This window comes from Petaurus breviceps, unplaced genomic scaffold, assembly GCF_028583685.1.
Source record: "Petaurus breviceps papuanus isolate PSGF00001 unplaced genomic scaffold, PetGlider_PUasm1.0 91133, whole genome shotgun sequence".
Lineage (NCBI taxonomy): Eukaryota > Metazoa > Chordata > Mammalia > Diprotodontia > Petauridae > Petaurus > Petaurus breviceps.
In genome coordinates, this window is record NW_027187419.1 from 311,453 (window position 1) to 328,821 (window position 17,369).

The following is a 17,369-nucleotide window of genomic DNA, read 5'->3' on the forward strand; positions in this document are numbered from 1 at the left end:
AATGAATGGCATAGCTTCTAAGTACTTAAAGGAGAAGTTCATTAAATTATAAGGAGAAAGAGACACACAAAAGTATACTAGTTGCAGATTGTAATGTACCTCTCTCAGACATAAACAATTTGACAAAAAGATAAACAAGAAAGAAGTTTCAAATTTGAATAGAATTTCAGAAAAGTTAGATATGACAGCTCAAAAGGTAGTTACTGAATGGAAACAGAAAGAGAATATTTCTTAGCTGTGCATAACACCTTTAAAAATTTAACTATGTTCTTAGGGTTTTTAAGCATTTTAAGCATTAAATATGCAGAAAAGCACAAACATGAAACACATCATTTACTGACCACAATAAAGTAAAAATTATGACCAACAAAGGGCCTTTGAAGAAAGGGTTCAAACAGAAATGGAGACTAAATAATTTAATTTGAAAGAATTGAGTCAAAGAAAAAATTAGAAATAATAGATAATTTAAACAAAGAAAATGACAACAGTGAGAAAACATAAGAAAACTTTTGAGATCTAGCCAGAGCAATTTTAAGGGAAAATTTATAAGGCTGAACATTTTCATCAACAAAAAAAAAAGAGAAAGAGTACATCAATGAATTTTGGATGCAACTAAAAAAATAGAAATGTTGGAAACCAAAGAAGAAATTAACAAAATTGAAAGAGAAAAATTAATTGATAAGTAAACCAAGGAGCTCTTTTCAAACTAATAAAAATAAATCATTAGATATCCTGATTTTAAAAGAGAACGAAGAGGGGCAGCCAGGTAGCACAGCAAGTAAGAGCACCAGCTCCAGTGTCAGGATGACCTGGGGATCAAATCTGGGCTCAGATACTCAGCACCACACCCAGAAATAACTGGCTGTGTAACCTTGAGCAAGTTACTTAACCCTGATTGCTTAAAAAAAAAAGAGAGAGAGAGAGAATGAAGAATACCAAATTACCAATATTAAGAATGAAAAAGGAGAATTAAAAACAAATAAAGAAAAAACAAAGGAAATTACTATAAACTGTTTTGCCCGATATATTAATGACATAAATGAAATGGATAAATATTTATAAAATATAAAATATCCAGATTAACAGAATAATAAATAGATCATTTTAACATAATATCAGAAAAAGCAAATTGAACAAACCATAAATGAGTTCCCAAATTAAAAAAAAAAAACAACTCTAGGGCCAGAGGGATTTACAAGTGAATTCTATCAAACATTCGAAGAACAATTCATTTCAGTATTACATTAGCTGCTTGGAAGACTAGAAAAAGAAGTAATCCAAATAATTTCTGTGATATAAATATGGTCTCTGGAAGAGACATAGCAGAGAAAAAAATAACTATATACCATTATCCCTAATAAATATTGACATGAAACCATTGAATAAGATATTAGCAAGGAGGCCAAAGCAACATGTTTAAAACATTATATAGCGTGACTAGCTTGAATTCTTAGCAAAAATGTAGGGCTGAGACAATATTAGGAAGACCACAAATATAACAGACCATATTAATAACAAAAGCAATAAAAATCACACAGTTACATCAAATGCAGAAAGATTTTGACAAAATACAATACCCATTCCTGTACATTAAAAACCATAGGAAGAAATATATTTTTCCTTAATATGATAAAACACCAACAGCTAATAATAATATTTGTATTGGAGAAACAAGAGAGGTCTTCCCTAAGACTAGCAGTAAAACAAGGATGTTCATTATCACCACTAGTATTTGATATAGTTTTAGATAGGCTAGCTATAATAACAAAAGAAGAAAAAATTGAAAGAACAAGCATAGACAAAGAAAAAGTAAAATCGTGATTTTTGCAGGTAATATAATAGTCTACTTAGAGAACCCTAGAGATTCAACTACACATTAATTGGAACAATAACTTGAGCAAAGTAGCAAAATATAAAATAAATCCACACATTTCACACATGCAATAAGCTCCAAACAGATATATGACTTACATATAAAAGGTCATATCATAAAAAAATTAGAGAAACAAGGAAGGAAATACTATTCACAATTACAAACATATGGATAGGGAAAGAATTCTTGACAAAACAAGGGATAAAGATCAAAGGAGATAAAATGTACAATTTTGATGACACAAAATTTAAAACCTTTTTCAAAAACAAGATCAATGCAGCTAAAATAAGAAAGGAAATCATTAACTGGCGGGGTGGGGGGAATCTCTGCAACAATTTTGTCTAATCTGAAATTCAAAATATATTGCGAACTCATCCACAAACATAACAAGAGCCATCCTCCAGTGGACAAATGGTCAAAAGATATGAACAGGCAGTTCTCAAAAAAGAAAAGAAAAAGAAAAACCTATCAACAACCATGTAGAAAAAAGTATTCTTAATCATTAATAATAAGAGAAATGCAAATTAAAACAACACTAAGGTTCTATTTTACACCCTCGGTTTGTCAAAGATGACTAAAACAAAAAAGGAAAATGGCAATTATTGGAAGGGAAATGGGAGGACAGGCACATTAATGCACTGTTGGTGGAATTGTGAATTCATCTAACCATGTTGGAAAAGCAATTTTGAACTATACTCAAAACTTCACTAGGTTGTCTTTATCGCATTGGTACCACTGCTAGGCATATACCCTAAAGAGATAAAAGAGGGAAAGGACTCATATATACAAATATATTCATAACAGCACTTTTTATTATAGAAAAAAAAACTTAGAAACAAAGTAGATGACCATTCATTTGGAAATGGAAGCACAAATTATGACATAAATGCAATGGAATATTATTGCATGATAAGAAATAATGAAAGGAATGGATTAAGAGAAACTTGGGAAGAATTCTATTAATTGATATAACAAAACCAGGAGAACAATTTATACAATAACTACAATATTATAAAGAAAAAACACATTTGAAAGACTTGGTAACTATGATTAATGCAATGGCCAAACATGACTCTAAAGTAATTACTCTTCCCACCTCTAGACCAGAAGTGATCAAACAGAGGTACAAAATGAGACATACATTTCAGACGTGTCTTTGTTTTGTTTGACTATGCTAAGTTTTTACCAGGGAGGGTTGGGAGTTTGGGGGTGGGGGTAATAGGGAGAAGGGGTTTATGATACCCCCCTAAAATTAAAAGTATCAATAAAGCATTTAAAATGCACCCAAAAAAATTAGGAGGCCATGAAGATGGGCTATATCCCTGCACCTCTGTCTACTTCCCATAAGGTCTTGTGTTCTAAGGTTTAAGGTCTCTCCCTGGAGTTTTTCTACAATCCCCCCTCCCCACTCAACCAAATTTGTCTTTAAAAGTGTATTTGTGGGGGACGGCTAGGTTGCACAGTGAATACAGCATTGGCCCTGGAGTCAGGAGGACCTGAGTTCAAATCCGACCCAAGACACTTAACACTTACTAGCCTGTGACCTTGGGCAAGTCACTTAACCCCAATTGCCCTCCAAAAAACAACAACAAAAAAGTTTTTGTGGGGTGTCTTTCATGCTTTGTCCCAGTGGCTACAATCTCTATTTACAGCATATGGACTGAGCAAAAACCTTGCTATAGAAGTTGAAGAAATGGAAAAAAGTTGACTCCTCTTTCTGGTTTGGAATCTCCCCTACTCAGAGAAATCAGACATCTGTACATTTCTAGTGCTTGGCACAGTGCATAGCACATAGTAGGTGTTTCGTAAGTACCTGTTGACTAGATTTAAGGTAGGCAATAGCTACAGCCCAACCTCATGTAGAGGTCTGCCCAACATACTTTAGGAATATTGTTAATGTTATTCTCTGTATCTGTACCCTGAGGAGGTGGAGCTTATTTATATCAGGTGAGGAATAGGGCTGAAATTGGGATGGGGCATGGGGCCATACTTGTCTGGAGAGGCATAGCTTGCAGAAGGGACCTGCAGAAGATTCAGGTAACAGAGTGTGCTAAGAGGCTGGAGATGGAGCAAAGGATCATAGGCAACCTTCCCACACACACTGAGAAAACAAGTAGAGCTATATGCAAAAATGTTGTACTATCCAAGCCCCAGTAATAGTTAAAGGGCAAGTCTAAATATAGATGAGTGAGGGTTGGAGGAGAGAACAGGATTTCCATTTGGGGACTGGACATCCCTAAGTGGAACAGGGTTCCCATGTGATTGACTCACTGGAATCCCCATCACCATCACCTTGCAAGGATAATGTCTTAAGGGAAGGGCAATGGGAAACAGAAAGTGGATAAGACTGCCTCCATGGAGCAGGTTCAGCACATTTCCAAAATTGTAAGACATTAATTAGGCAGACCTTCCAAGTTCTCTTCTTCAAAAATGAGTCTCCCCACAAGTCATAGGGACACTCAGTATCCATAGTTAGTTCTTCCCTGCTAGAGTTTAAGAGAAAATAGGGATACTTGGGCCTAGGAAAGTCAAGATGCTATAGAGGGGAACCTGTGAGATCCCACTCATCACGGGGTGTGGGGATGCTGTGGAGGAAAGGAAACACTTTAATCATTAACCTGGTTAATTTCAAGGGAGAGCAATCTAAACTTCTGAGTCTCCTCTGATTCTATTGACTTTCTCTGAAAGTTCTAAATGGCTCAGGAGCTGGTGGCTGCTCAGAGACAGGACAGAGGGGCTGGGAGTTAGAGCACTCAGGAGAAGAAACAATGGGAGAGGAAGAGAAAGAAAGGAAATGGAGGGCAAGAAGAGAGAAGGCAGTAGGATCAAAGAGACAGGGAAGATGGTAGAAAGGATGTATTGTGGGAGATGGGAGGAAGAAGGAGGGGAGAGGGACCAGGAAGAGAGAACATAGAAGATGGTAGACATGCAAGACATCAGAGAAACACTTAGATTTGTCTTTTCTCAGTTAGACTGTAATTTTCTCCAGAAGCGGTAACTTCTTTTCATGTGTGTCCTCACCCAAACACCCAGGATAGCACCCTGCTCAGACTAGGTTCTCAGCAAACGCTTACACCGCTCATCAGGCACAGAAAAGATGGAGAAGAATTGGGGACGGGAGAAATGAGAGGTGGTGGGGAAGGACTAGAGAAATGAAGGCTTAGTGGGGACATGATATCCCTCTTCAAGCATTTGAAGGGTTGTCACATGGAACGGGGATTAGATTTGTTCTGCTTGGTCCCAAGGGTTCCAACTAGGAGTAATGAATGGGATTTAGGAGATGGCAAAATTAGGTTTCATCAAAATAAAAATGCCCTGACAATTAGACCTACCCAAAAGAATAATGGGCTACTTTTCAAGGGAGTAGTTTTCCCTTCACTAGAGGTTGGAGAACCTTTTGTTAGCTATGTTGTAAAGTTGGTTTCTCTTGAGATAGAGGTTTAGACTAGACAACCCCTTTCCAACTCAGATTCTATGATTCTGTGACTAGAGTTCAAGTTTTCAGGCTTTATATACGAAGAAGCCCTTGAGACAAGCATCTGCCCTTTTACCCAGCCAGGAGCTACAGTGCCCAGAATGACAGATTTTCTTGAGATTAGCTTCCATGTTCCTAAACACTGATTCTCTGGCAACTGAACGAAGTACTGAATGAACTGAGATATCAGGGTCACTCGAGTTTGAAGCTGATGAGTTTCACCCCAGGAAATCACACACCAACCCAGGAACGTGTGCACATATATGTTGACCCACACAGATGAGCTCCAGTCCCCACCCTAACTGCTTTGCCAGTTCAGTGAAGTCCCTAAACTAGCTGTACTCTAGATGAAGGGAAGCTGGGTGACATGGCCAAGTTGCCTGCAAGTGTGATAGTTCCTGGGACAACCAGAAGGAAAAAAAAAAGGAAAAACATGGTCCAATGGATAAAGACAGAATCAGAGGCAGAATTAGATACCAAGAGGTCAAATGCAGTGGTAGTGTGAATGGGCTGGGTAAAATGATCTCTTAGGTCCCTTTCTGGTTCTTAGATTCTGCACTTTGAAAGATACAGGTACAAGGAGAAAGGGGATAAATAGAATAGGGCTTCTGAGAGACCTGCTGCTGCTTCCCACTACTTTAATGATGATCATTCTGAGAGGGTCCTAAGTCTCTCTAGGTCCTTGATGAGTATGAGCTGACATCTTCATTCCCACACATTAAAAAAGAGGATATGACTGGGAGGCGTGGGAAGGTTCTACTGGGGCACTTTTCAGTTTCTTGTCCTCTAATTTTTTTCTCTCTCTCTCGCTTCTTCTGCAGCTTAACATCCTAGTGGACACAGGCAGTAGTAACTTTGCAGTAGGAGCTGCCCCCCACCCTTTCTTACATCGATACTACCGGAGACAGCTGTGAGTACAAGGAGAAACGGAGGAGGGACATCCCACCCCACCTCCTAGTTCCATCCTAGAAATCTATCTCTCCCAGTGATGGGGAAATCAAGATCCCTTAATTCCCTAAGGAATAGCAGGGGACAGGAACTAGTGACTGAGAGGGTGAGGAGGAAGACCCAGAGGGCATATTCTAAGGAGACAGAGGCTGACTGGTAGGGTAAGCAGAACCATGGAGGTACTCATTCCCTGAGAAGTTGTTCTTGGACAAAGTGACCCTATTTTCCACAGGGAAGTGATAAGAGTCGTATTTGTAGGGGATGGGAAGATGTACCTCATCCTTCAGTACTCTGACAGCTCTCAGTTGCCACAACCACACTAGCCACCAGCAGATGGGCAAAAATGACTCCCATGATGTTTCCTTCCTATAAGGGTCAGGGAACCCCAAGATCTGTACTGCTTGTTTCAAAGAAGTAATAAAAAGGGCCTTTCATGAACCCCTAGCCTGGGTGATTCAGAATAGAAATGCCTATTAACTTCCCCATGAGAAATCACTCTCCCAATGCAGCAACAGAGAGAGCTCCCCTAGACAGAGCTGGCAGTTTTGCAGAACAAAGAGCCAAAACAGGGCTCAAAGGAAGAGATGACAAACTGAGCTGAGAAGACTACTTAGGATGGAAAGGAAAGAAAACCATGGTTGGAAGAAATCACTGACAGGTGTGGAAAGAGAATCATGGGGTTCACTAGTGAATGTATGGATCAGAAAAGGGGTGATGCACACAGGTGAGAGGCAGACAGAGGAAGCGACAAGAATGCTTCTGAAACACCCTCTTTCTGGGGCCATACGGGCACTTCCAAGCACATGTGAACCCCACGTCCCTAAGCATTTAACAGGCCAGGGGAGCATGGTCAAGGTCAATGAAGAAGGATGATTTCCTTCTCTGACTCTCCTTCCTATCAGCTCAAGCCCTGGTTATGTGCCATCATGTTAAGTGTAAGATCTCACAAGTATTTGAACCCATGGATATGAGTAAATGGGTGGGAAATATCCAAGTAGGCAAGGTGGGGTACTGTATATTAGTAGTATGTTACATGCACCTGTATGAAATCTTGTAATTTGCACAAGTCTTAGTCCTCTCTGTAATCTTTTCTGTAGGTTCCCTACTATTTCTTCCTGGCACACTCTCTGTCACCCGGTTGGCACCACCAGGTCCCAATGCAGCAAGGGAGTCAATGAGTCCTTTTCTCTGGGAGCTCAGCCAAGCTGGGAGAGGAAAAGATGCCCCTGGCTGCCCTTCTGGCACCAGGCACAATGCACAATGCCCAGGCTTGTTTCCCATAGGGCCTTGGCCCAAGATGTAGGGAAATGAGCCGATGGGGCAGTTACTGAAGGAGCTCTAGCTAGCCCTACTTCCCTTTGTCAATTTGCATGGTACCTTTAACCATTGTGTTCTCAGGACAAAAGTAAGTTGTCTAAGGGCTTTAGCCCCACAATATGAACATCTAGATATGGACAGTATTCTAGGAGAAGAGCCCAGTCCCAACTAAAGTAGGGATGGGCATCTCACTGAAAAGGTAATAGGATATTGGTAGCCATGCTTGTTACTGTAGTTTCTTTGGAGCTGATGCCAGTGAACCCCAAGTTAGAGATTCTGTAACACCTAGTATGTGTTATCTAAAGTGACTTCCTTATCCCCAAAACACACACACCTATACAACTTCCCTCTCTTCACAGATCCAGCACCTATCGGGATTTACGGAAGGGTGTATATGTGCCCTACACCCAGGGCAAGTGGGAGGGTGAGCTGGGCACTGACCTAGTAAGCATCCCTCATGGCCCAAATGTCACCGTACGTGCCAACATTGCTGCCATCACTGAGTCTGACAAGTTCTTCATCAATGGCTCTAACTGGGAGGGCATCCTGGGACTGGCCTATGCTGAGATTGCCAGGGTGAGGAAGCAGAGGGCTGGTGATGAACACTGCATGGGAAAGAAGGATTATGGGGAGGGAAGGGTGAAGAAACTGCCTGAGGGAGGAATTGAAGCAAATGGGAATGGGCTTGAACTGAAGCAAGAACATCTGAGATTAAATACAGAGAAGTTATGAAAGTATGAGACACTAAGAGTTTTCTTTAGGGATTTTGAAGAATGGGTGAGTGGTGGGGTGATAAATGCATTTGGTAATGAAAATGATGTAAAAACAAAAGATACTAAGCTTTAAAAAAAAATGTATCGGGAAGGAGTTAGGTATGCATGAGGGGATTGAAAGGATGACCCTATTTCAAAGATCCCATAAGAGTTCTTATCTCATCAATACCTCTCTGTTGGCATGGGCATTGCCCCTCAGCATCATCCAATCTGCCATCACCTTCCAAAAGGGCCTTCCTGCCCCAAAGCTACCTATCTCCAAGATGACCCTTTGAAGGGGACTTCCAAGGTTCTCCACCCTACCCCAGAGTAATTTTTTTTTTAAGCAATTGGGGTTAAGTAACTTGCCCAAGGTTACACGGCCAGTTTTTTCGTGTGGGTTTTAAGTATCTGAGGCTGGAACCGATGCCGGGTCCTCCTGACTGCTCTACCTCACTGCACCACCTATTCGCCCCAACTAGGGTAATTGTTTTTGCTCTGGTATAGAAACAGGATTCTTTCCCCTTGTTCCCTTGTCTCAGTGACTCTGCCCCAGGATTTACTCTCTACTTGTCTTCTTGACAGCCTGATGACAGCCTGGAGCCCTTCTTCGACTCTCTGGTGAAGCAGACACAAGTACCCAACCTCTTCTCCCTTCAGCTGTGTGGTACTGGCTTCCCAAACCTCAACCAGTCTGAGGCAATGGCCTCAGTTGGTGGGAGCATGGTAAGTTCAGGGGTAGACACTGACAAGGCAAGATGGGCAGGTACCAGCTGGCATCTCCTCCCTCCAGGGCTAAGCCAGAAGAAATTCAGGGACTGGTGACCTTTTATTTTTCTCAACGCTGGTCAGATCCTTTGCTGGGCAAATCTTGGGCTCTACCACTAAAAAGATGCATAGGAAATCTGCAGTGGGGTCAGATGAGAGACAAAAATGATTAAATAATTGAAAAATAAACTAATTAGAAAAGGCTAAAGGAACATGGCTTAGTCCAAAGAAGAGGCAGGTTTTCATACCTTCACCAGGAAAATAGTGAATGGTTAGCTCTCCATCCCCACCAAAATAAAGCAATAGACAAATTGCAACAAAAACAAGTTGGGTAAGATTTAAATAACTTCCAAAAAGAGTTATATGAAAGTAGAATGGGTGACGGAAAAGATGTAGCATCTCCTCTATTGAATAACATTTTTTAAGGGAGAAATCCCCGAACTGTTTGGGCTGGATTAGGGGCAGTCATGCCTGCAGGAAGAGGGATAAAAACCATGACCTCTAAAGCGCTTTGCCATCCAAAGAGACACCTAATTTTGTTGTTACATCATTACATCCAATGGCTGATATACTCATGCCCCCAGGTTCCTAAAGCCCAATGCTCCTAGTTCCCTAACACACCCACTGGATTGGGGTATGACACAAGTCTGGCCCTATCTCTCTGCAGATCATTGGGGGCATTGACCATTCCCTATACGTGGGCAGTTTGTGGTATACACCTATCCGACGAGAGTGGTACTATGAAGTTGTCATTGTTCGGGTGGAGATCAATGGACAGGACCTGAAAATGGATTGTAAGGAGGTAAGAGTACCAGAAATAGTGGGAGTGAGAAGGCACATCTTGAGTTCTGAGGAGCTCCTGACTAAGGAGTGGGATGATAGGCAAAGCACAGGCTTTGGGAAGAACTGGGAAAGGGATCTGTGTCTCAATCAATAACAGAGCAGTGACAGCAGAACCTCCATCTGTAAGGGCAGAGGTTGGGAAGAGTATTCACAGAAAAATCATGTTTGTGGTATAGTGGAAAGAATATATGCACTAGGAAGAAAGAAACCCATGTTCTAGTCCCAACTCTACCACTAATTCAGTTATGTATACTTAAGAAAGTCAATTAACTTCTCTGGGTCTCAATTTCCTCATTTGTCAAATGGACATAATATAATCCCTATCCAATCTACCCTTCAAGGTCGGAAAAGATGATACAAAAGTATTTTGAAAAATCAAAAAGCATTACACAAATATGAGTTAGTATTAGACCATTCTGGCTCTAGACCTATGGTTTATGATGATGATTTAGGAGCTATTTGAATGAAATGGAAAAGCATTTATTAAGCTCTTACTATATGCCAAGAACCATACTAAATGCTAGAAATACAAATAGAACAGCGAGATAGTCTCTGCTCTCAAAGAGCTCACACTCTAATTGGAAGAGACAACAAATATAGGAAAGTTTGGCTGTAGGGTACTTGGAAAGGTCTCTAGTGGTCCTTAAAGCACAGCAGCAAGGCCAACTGTAAGGTCTACAAGCCTTTGGGCTACATTATTGGGAAGGGATGATCCTGTAGGTGGGGTTCTAGCTAGGGCAGTTGAAGGACAAAGGAAGGCTGTGCCAGTCCATAGCCAAGACTTCTTGGACTAACTGGTGCCCAGTATAGTTCTTACGAGCACACTGCCACCACCTGGCACCCAAAGACATTTGGCTGCATGAACATATTTTCTCCTCTCTAGTACAACTATGACAAGAGTATTGTGGACAGTGGTACCACCAACCTGAGACTGCCCAAGAAAGTGTTTGAGGCTGCAGTCAAGTCCATCAAGACAGCCTCCTCGGTCAGTGGAATTACGGACGTGCCTACAAGTGTAGGTGTTGAAGGGAGTTGGGGGGAAAAGAGGCACCAAAAAATCACATTAGGCGAATACCCTTATAGAGTACTGTGACATAGGGCTGCAGCTGTAGGGACCAACACCTGAGCTATCTTTGGACACTGGTCTTTCCCCATGTTTCTCAGCTATTCTCTGTCCTATCTTCCTCTTTCAGCTTCACCCTTCCCCCCCATCCATACCAAGAATTATGGAACGAGTACCTGATGGTCATCTAGTCCTGCCCATATATTAAGCCTCAATCTCTTCTACAGTGGCCCCAGCAAGTAGTGATTCAATCTCTACTTGAAGACTGCCAGTCAAAGCATTCCAATGCAATTCATTATTCCTATAAACTTTATCCATTGGTTCTAACTCTGTCCTGTAGAGCCAGGCAAAACAAGTCAAAACAAGTGACAAGTCTTCAAACAGCTGAAGGTAGTTCTTGTTCCACCATTCCAACTCATCTCCTCTTCCCCCTTTCTTTCAATTGATTCTAGAACATTTCTAGGAAACTCATCTAATTATTTTCCACTATATGTGATTCAGTTTCTCCCTTCTCTAGTCCAGTTTTCCATCAGGGCTGAACAAGTGATGGGCCTTTGCAGTACCAAAAAATGAGCAAAAGGTACAATAGAGGCCACTTTGTTATAAGTAGTCCTTCCAACTTCTATTTCTTCTTGGCCAAGACAGACAGAGAAATTCCCAGATGGCTTCTGGCTAGGGGAGCAGCTGGTGTGCTGGCAAGCTGGCACTACCCCCTGGAACATCTTTCCAGTCATCTCACTCTACCTAATGGGTGAAGTCACTAATCAGTCCTTCCGAATCACCATTCTGCCACAGGTATGTCTCTTCCTTAGTCAAACTGGGCCTCAGGAAAAGGAAGGTAAACAATGTGGGGTGGGAGGGATAGAATCTGGGCATAGCTAAATGGGGACAAAACAAATATGAAAAAGAACCATTGGATTAACCTTTCTTGGAAAACCGGGTCTCAAAACAGGCAAGGTATTTAATCTTTGAATCTATTTCCTCATCCTAAATGTCCTATCTCACAGAAATGCTGTAAGAATCAAATGAGATAAAAGCAAGACATAATATTAAAAAATGAATTGTTACTTTTGGGATGATCTTTAAGTATACTGCAGGACCAGAGAAAAGGTAGGGCAAGGATTTGAGTGAGATGTCCCTCACCCTGTGATCATCTACCTCCAGCAATATCTAAGGCCAGTGGAGGACGTTGCCACATCTCAAGATGACTGCTACAAGTTTGCCATCTCACAATCATCCACGGGCACTGTGATGGGAGCTGTGATCATGGAAGGCTTCTATGTTGTCTTTGACAGAGCCCACAAAAGAATTGGTTTTGCTGTCAGTGCCTGCCACGGTGAGAACACAGAGTTTGGGAAGCCAGAAGGTCTATATTTATTCTGGTTGGATAGTAGGAAATCTGGGACTGGGTCAACTTGGTGAGGAGTTACCTGCCCCTCAAAAGTCAACACACTGAGTAAGAGCTGTCAATACCTATCTTGCTTCTTGACCCTACAACTTAAGCATAGTGACCCCTGCTGAAAGCCCAAGAGACCAGAGGCCACCCAGGAACAGTTGTAGTATCCTAGAGCCTAGAAAAAGATGAGCACACACAGTGTACTACTTAGCTTACAAAGATAAAGGTGGGCACCATCACCTGCGAAAGACAGGCCAGGGAACAAGACTATGCAGTTAGCCCTGGGAGGTGTGGGTGTGGGGCTGGCATTCTGTGACCCCAAAAGAAACAAAGACTCTTGAGGCTTGCAGAACACTCCTCTGCCTGACTGATTTATGACAGACTGTTCCTCACCTAGAATAGGTTGTCTTTTAAACACATCCTAAAAAAGGGAGCTTTGACAGCTTCCATTTTCTAGGGTCTCCTAGATTTAGAAAGTTTTTTCATGTCTAACTCAAACTACCTTCAGGTACAAGACCTGTGCTGACTCACATGCCACTTTCCTTCCCCCCCATCCACAGTGCATGATGAGTTCCGGACAGCAGCTGTGGAAGGGCCCTTTGTTATCGCAGACATGGAGGACTGTGGCTACAACATTCCGCAGACAGATGAATCGACCCTCATGACCATAGCCTATGTCATGGCTGCCATCTGTGCTCTCTTCATGCTTCCACTCTGCCTCATGGTGTGCCAATGGCGCTGCCTCCGATGCCTGCGCCGTCAGCAGGATGACTTTGCTGATGACATCTCTCTGCTCAAGTGAAGGCCCTCCAGGCATCATAGGCCTTCTATGGCTGTCTACTCTGGCCACATGCAGGAGACATGGAGACAGAACATGTGACCAGAGAACCTCAGGACCCTTACCCACCAGCCTGCCTATCTTGACAGGGAGAGAACCAGAAGATACTGGCAAGGTGCGTCCCACAGGGATAATGTCTTTGGAAAGGGGAAGAGGAAAGAAGGAAGCTCTCCAATGGCAGGAAACCCCTTGGTCACTTCAAACCTCAGCTAGGAAATTTTCTGCTGCTTGAAACTTCATCCCTAAAAATTTCACCAACTCACCTACTTCTCCTCAACCCAAATCCTTCTCTTTTCCTTATTCCCAGAATTGGTACCATACCCAGCCTTTGCCCTGCTGGTGTCCTGGGATTAGACATGGCCCACCCTGGTTCTCTTCAGCAGGGGCTAATGTACAATAGCCCCTTATTTTTGTGTAGAACCTACATAAACAAGCCTAATTTGACTACCGGGATGAATTTTTAAAAATTTATGAATAGATTAGGGTATTTAAGTGATTTTTATTGGGGGTGGGGAGAAGGCAGATAGGGAAAGGAGAAGTTAGGGAAAAGCAGTAAATGGGAAGAACAGTCCATTTTAGGCCTTGCCATCTACATAGGATACCATCTCATATATCCCAAGCAGGAAGACCCCTATTTGGTAAGGCACTCCAGTTGTCATGAAAGAGCCAGACTGGTCCCCATACTATGGCCACTGATACTCCCTTTCCTATTCCTCTTGACTGATTTCAAAGTAAACTCAGAAGGAATCCTTATGAAATTTGACCAGCGTCCTCATCATTGCCTTCAGGAAAGAGCAACTAGATTGCAAATCAAATTTCCCCCACTGAGGTCCACTTGGCAAATGACTTTTTTCACTGCTTGGACCCTCTGTTCCAAGAGCACTGCTAAGATTTCTCAACCTCCTCCATTCCCCTCCTCCTTTTATGTCATACCCCCAGAGAGAATAAATGGAACAAGGCAGAGCTTGGTTGTATTTCTTGAGCTACCTGACCAGAGGGTCTCTCATCTCTTTCCCTTCCATCTCACCCCTTTACTGAGACACAAAGCTCCCAGGAGTCCTCTAGGACTCTGCAAGCTAGGGAGTTAAGTGAAAGGATGGGAGACTTTGCCCTTAGTCTCATAAAAGAGAATCTAGGACTTTCAACAAGTATGGAGTTGGGCCTCAATCTCCTTTGTGTTCAGCTATAAATAGGGATCAGGCATCTACTCCCTCACTATCCTAGACCTTTCTCACCATCCTACCCCTGTCACATTCAGGTGGATGAAGCATCTTCCAGTGCCACTGGCAGCTCCCAAAACTCAGTGCTCTCTGGTCTTGGTGCTGTCTTTAGTACCAAAGCTGTCCAGAGAGAGGACAGCAACCTCCTCCTCACAGCTTCATCATTTCATTGTGGGCTTATCTTCCCTCAGAGTGCCACTTTCCCCTGGCTCCCTGGTTCCCCTGCCCATGTGTTATACTGCCACCTAGGTTTGGGCACAAGGGGAACAAGTTCATCTTCCTGCAGCTGAGGACCCGCTGTAGCACTAGCGGGAAATGAGAAGAAAAATACAAGTAACCTCAACTCCACCTCAGCCCCCTCAAAGGAAGTTTCCTCCTCTGCAATTTTTTCTAGTCTAGCCCAACCAGTCTAGATGGGGACTGCCTGGCTCCTTTTCTGGGGTGGGGGAGGGGCGGGGGGGGCAGTGGTGAGGTGAGAAGGGGAGAAAACCCATGGGGAGTTTCTGTAGTTTCCTGGCTACTCTGTGGACCAGAGCCTCAGCGAGCTTCCCACAAGCCATAAGCAAATAACAATGAGAATAATGGACCACAGCTTCTCATCTCTCCACCCACACTTGCAGTTCCTTTCCTTTCACTGCACCTGGTGCTGCTCTGGCTGATAGGGAGTACCCTGTACTGCCCAGAACTGATAGGAAGATCTCAAAAGACTGCTTCCTCCCAGCTTGGGACTTTACTTGGGTGTGTAAATAAATCTTTGGGATTGCTAGTGTGTAACAAAAAGGCCAAGTTCTGCTTTATAATCACTATCCAAGGCTGAGGAAAACTGGTTTTTTCCTAGCTCTTCCAAGGGCATAAAACCAACAACTTTGGTTAGTTGGTCTTGCAGCCCTCCTGTTATTTTTTTAAAGAGAAAACTGGTTGTACTTAATTCTTCTTTTTACAATTCCCTTCTCCAAGTTGCCCTACCAACCTTAAACTCTTAAATGTAAAGAAAATCCCTCTTAGTATCTGCTTCTCGCTTGTAAGATATGTATGTATATATCTATTTTTTAATTCTACCCTCAAAAGCCACTGTCCCATTTCCAATCCTCCTCATCTGGCTTACTTGGGTTCCATATTTGTAGGCCAGCAGACAGGAGGACAGATGGAACTTTGGTGTTGCTTTATAACAGTTCTTAAGACAAAAGGGAAAGAACTGAGCAACACTGAGGTCCTACTTCCCACACCAACCTCTCCAGAAGCACTTGTCAGCTTGCTATAGGTTAGGTTATCCAAGGGCCTTTGCTGGGGGAGAGGGGTGTTAACCTCTCTACTCTCTACCACACTCTTCATTCTCTCCACTCCCATGGCTCTAAAGGCTTTCTGGAGATAACTAGAAGTTATTGTTGCCCAAGTTAGCTTCCTAGATTTTTAGAAACACTGAGAGGCATCAAAGGTGGCCCAGAAGCTATGAGGTTCAGGGGAGGCAGAAAGGTCATGAATAAAGAGAATCACAAAACGAAGAGAACAAAGAATTGATCTCCAATCCTATCTACCATATTTTCTGCCTCAGACAAAGGAGTCAGAGTAAAAGCCAGTTGTTAGGAAGGCAGACATCAAAATTAACCAGAGAAATCTGGAGGAGGTAAAAATGCAGGACATGAGTCCTGTGCACTGGAGTAGCCTCCTCACCTCTGTTCCAGTTCAGCAGCAGACCATTTGAAAAATGCCAAAGGTGACTCATCCAGGCCACTTCCTTGACCTGATGGCCAAACAACGAATCTTGGCAAGAGCGACAAGAAAAGGGAAAGGAGAGAAAGGACACCTGGGTGAACAGATGGGAAGGGAGGTAAAAAAGATGACAAACTGTAAAATGGTAAAGATACAGACGGATCTGGAGGTCTTCTGCCATCCCTATCTAATCAGTAGCGTGTGATTACAAGGCTCCAGCAAAATTAAACAGAGCCTGCTCATACCGACCCAAATAATACAACCGAGTTCTTTCATATGGGACCAATTAAGAGTTGGTGTTTGGTTTTCACCTGGAAGAATAGTATTAGGGAAAGATCTAGCATTATGTCCTGTCAGAATGGGGACTCGATGGCTTAGGGTAAGATTCAGAGAGATCTAATAAAGGTATGATTTTTCCTAATATGGAATAAAAAAAAAAAACCCAGAAGAGACCAAAGGGCAAGATGTAGTGCTGGCCAGCACATGGATGGCTATCTGTAAAATGAAACCTGGAACCTAAAATTCATGACATGAAGAGGTTTAGTTTCTGGTGGCCTCCCCTCCTCATCCTACTCTGGTCTCCATTTTCCCCAATTACAAAGAACATATGCCCCCAGTAGCACTCATTTCAAATATTATAAAAACCACCCCAAGATAATTCTGTAGGTGAATTTGCACACAGATCTCCTCACCCCAGTGCCTGTTCAGAGCTCACCCAAGGACACCAAACAACTTGGTTGTGAACCAACTGCCTTAACCTTAAGGGGGGGAGGGGGGAGGGCTATAAATCTATAGACTGGGAGACCAGAAGCAAAGGAGAAGGTGAGGACTTTACAAAGTTGGTCTGTCAGAGATAGGGCACAGCCTAAGTCAATGGGAGCAAGGCATAGGAGAAGCTTGTAGGTTGTGCCAACCTCTACACAGACACCTGTATCCAGGAAGTAGGGTGGCAAGGGGAATAGGGGAATTTGATTGATATTGTTATTCTCAGACTGTGAATTCAATTTTGCTGATGTAAACTGCAATACTCTGTAAACCTAATGTCTACGTAAAAATAATGATCGTTAACACAGTAAATTATTCAATCTAAAGTCAAACAATCTTGCATTACATTTTTTTCTCTATCAAGTCTCATTTTATCTAGGATGATGCAGAAATGTCTTGAG

General features: G+C 42.5%; 1 protein-coding gene across 2 annotated transcripts in view; it reads left to right on the forward strand.

The window, feature by feature from the left end:
* The window catches only part of BACE1 (beta-secretase 1), a 32,385-nt gene extending 15,082 nt beyond the window's left edge, over nucleotides 1-17,303 (forward strand). Inside the window, exons 2-9 of one of the 2 annotated variants that reach the window (XM_069079917.1) lie at nucleotides 6,170-6,258; nucleotides 7,973-8,189; nucleotides 8,951-9,091; nucleotides 9,801-9,935; nucleotides 10,860-10,991; nucleotides 11,685-11,834; nucleotides 12,204-12,375; nucleotides 12,996-17,303. In XM_069079917.1, the coding sequence (XP_068936018.1) occupies nucleotides 6,170-6,258; nucleotides 7,973-8,189; nucleotides 8,951-9,091; nucleotides 9,801-9,935; nucleotides 10,860-10,991; nucleotides 11,685-11,834; nucleotides 12,204-12,375; nucleotides 12,996-13,237 (1,278 nt within the window). In that variant the 3' untranslated portion in view covers nucleotides 13,238-17,303. The remainder of the gene's footprint in view (nucleotides 1-6,169; nucleotides 6,259-7,972; nucleotides 8,190-8,950; nucleotides 9,092-9,800; nucleotides 9,936-10,859; nucleotides 10,992-11,684; nucleotides 11,835-12,203; nucleotides 12,376-12,995) is intronic. The other variant, XM_069079919.1, reaches the window with a different exon arrangement.
* The last annotated feature ends 66 nt before the right edge of the window (nucleotides 17,304-17,369 follow it).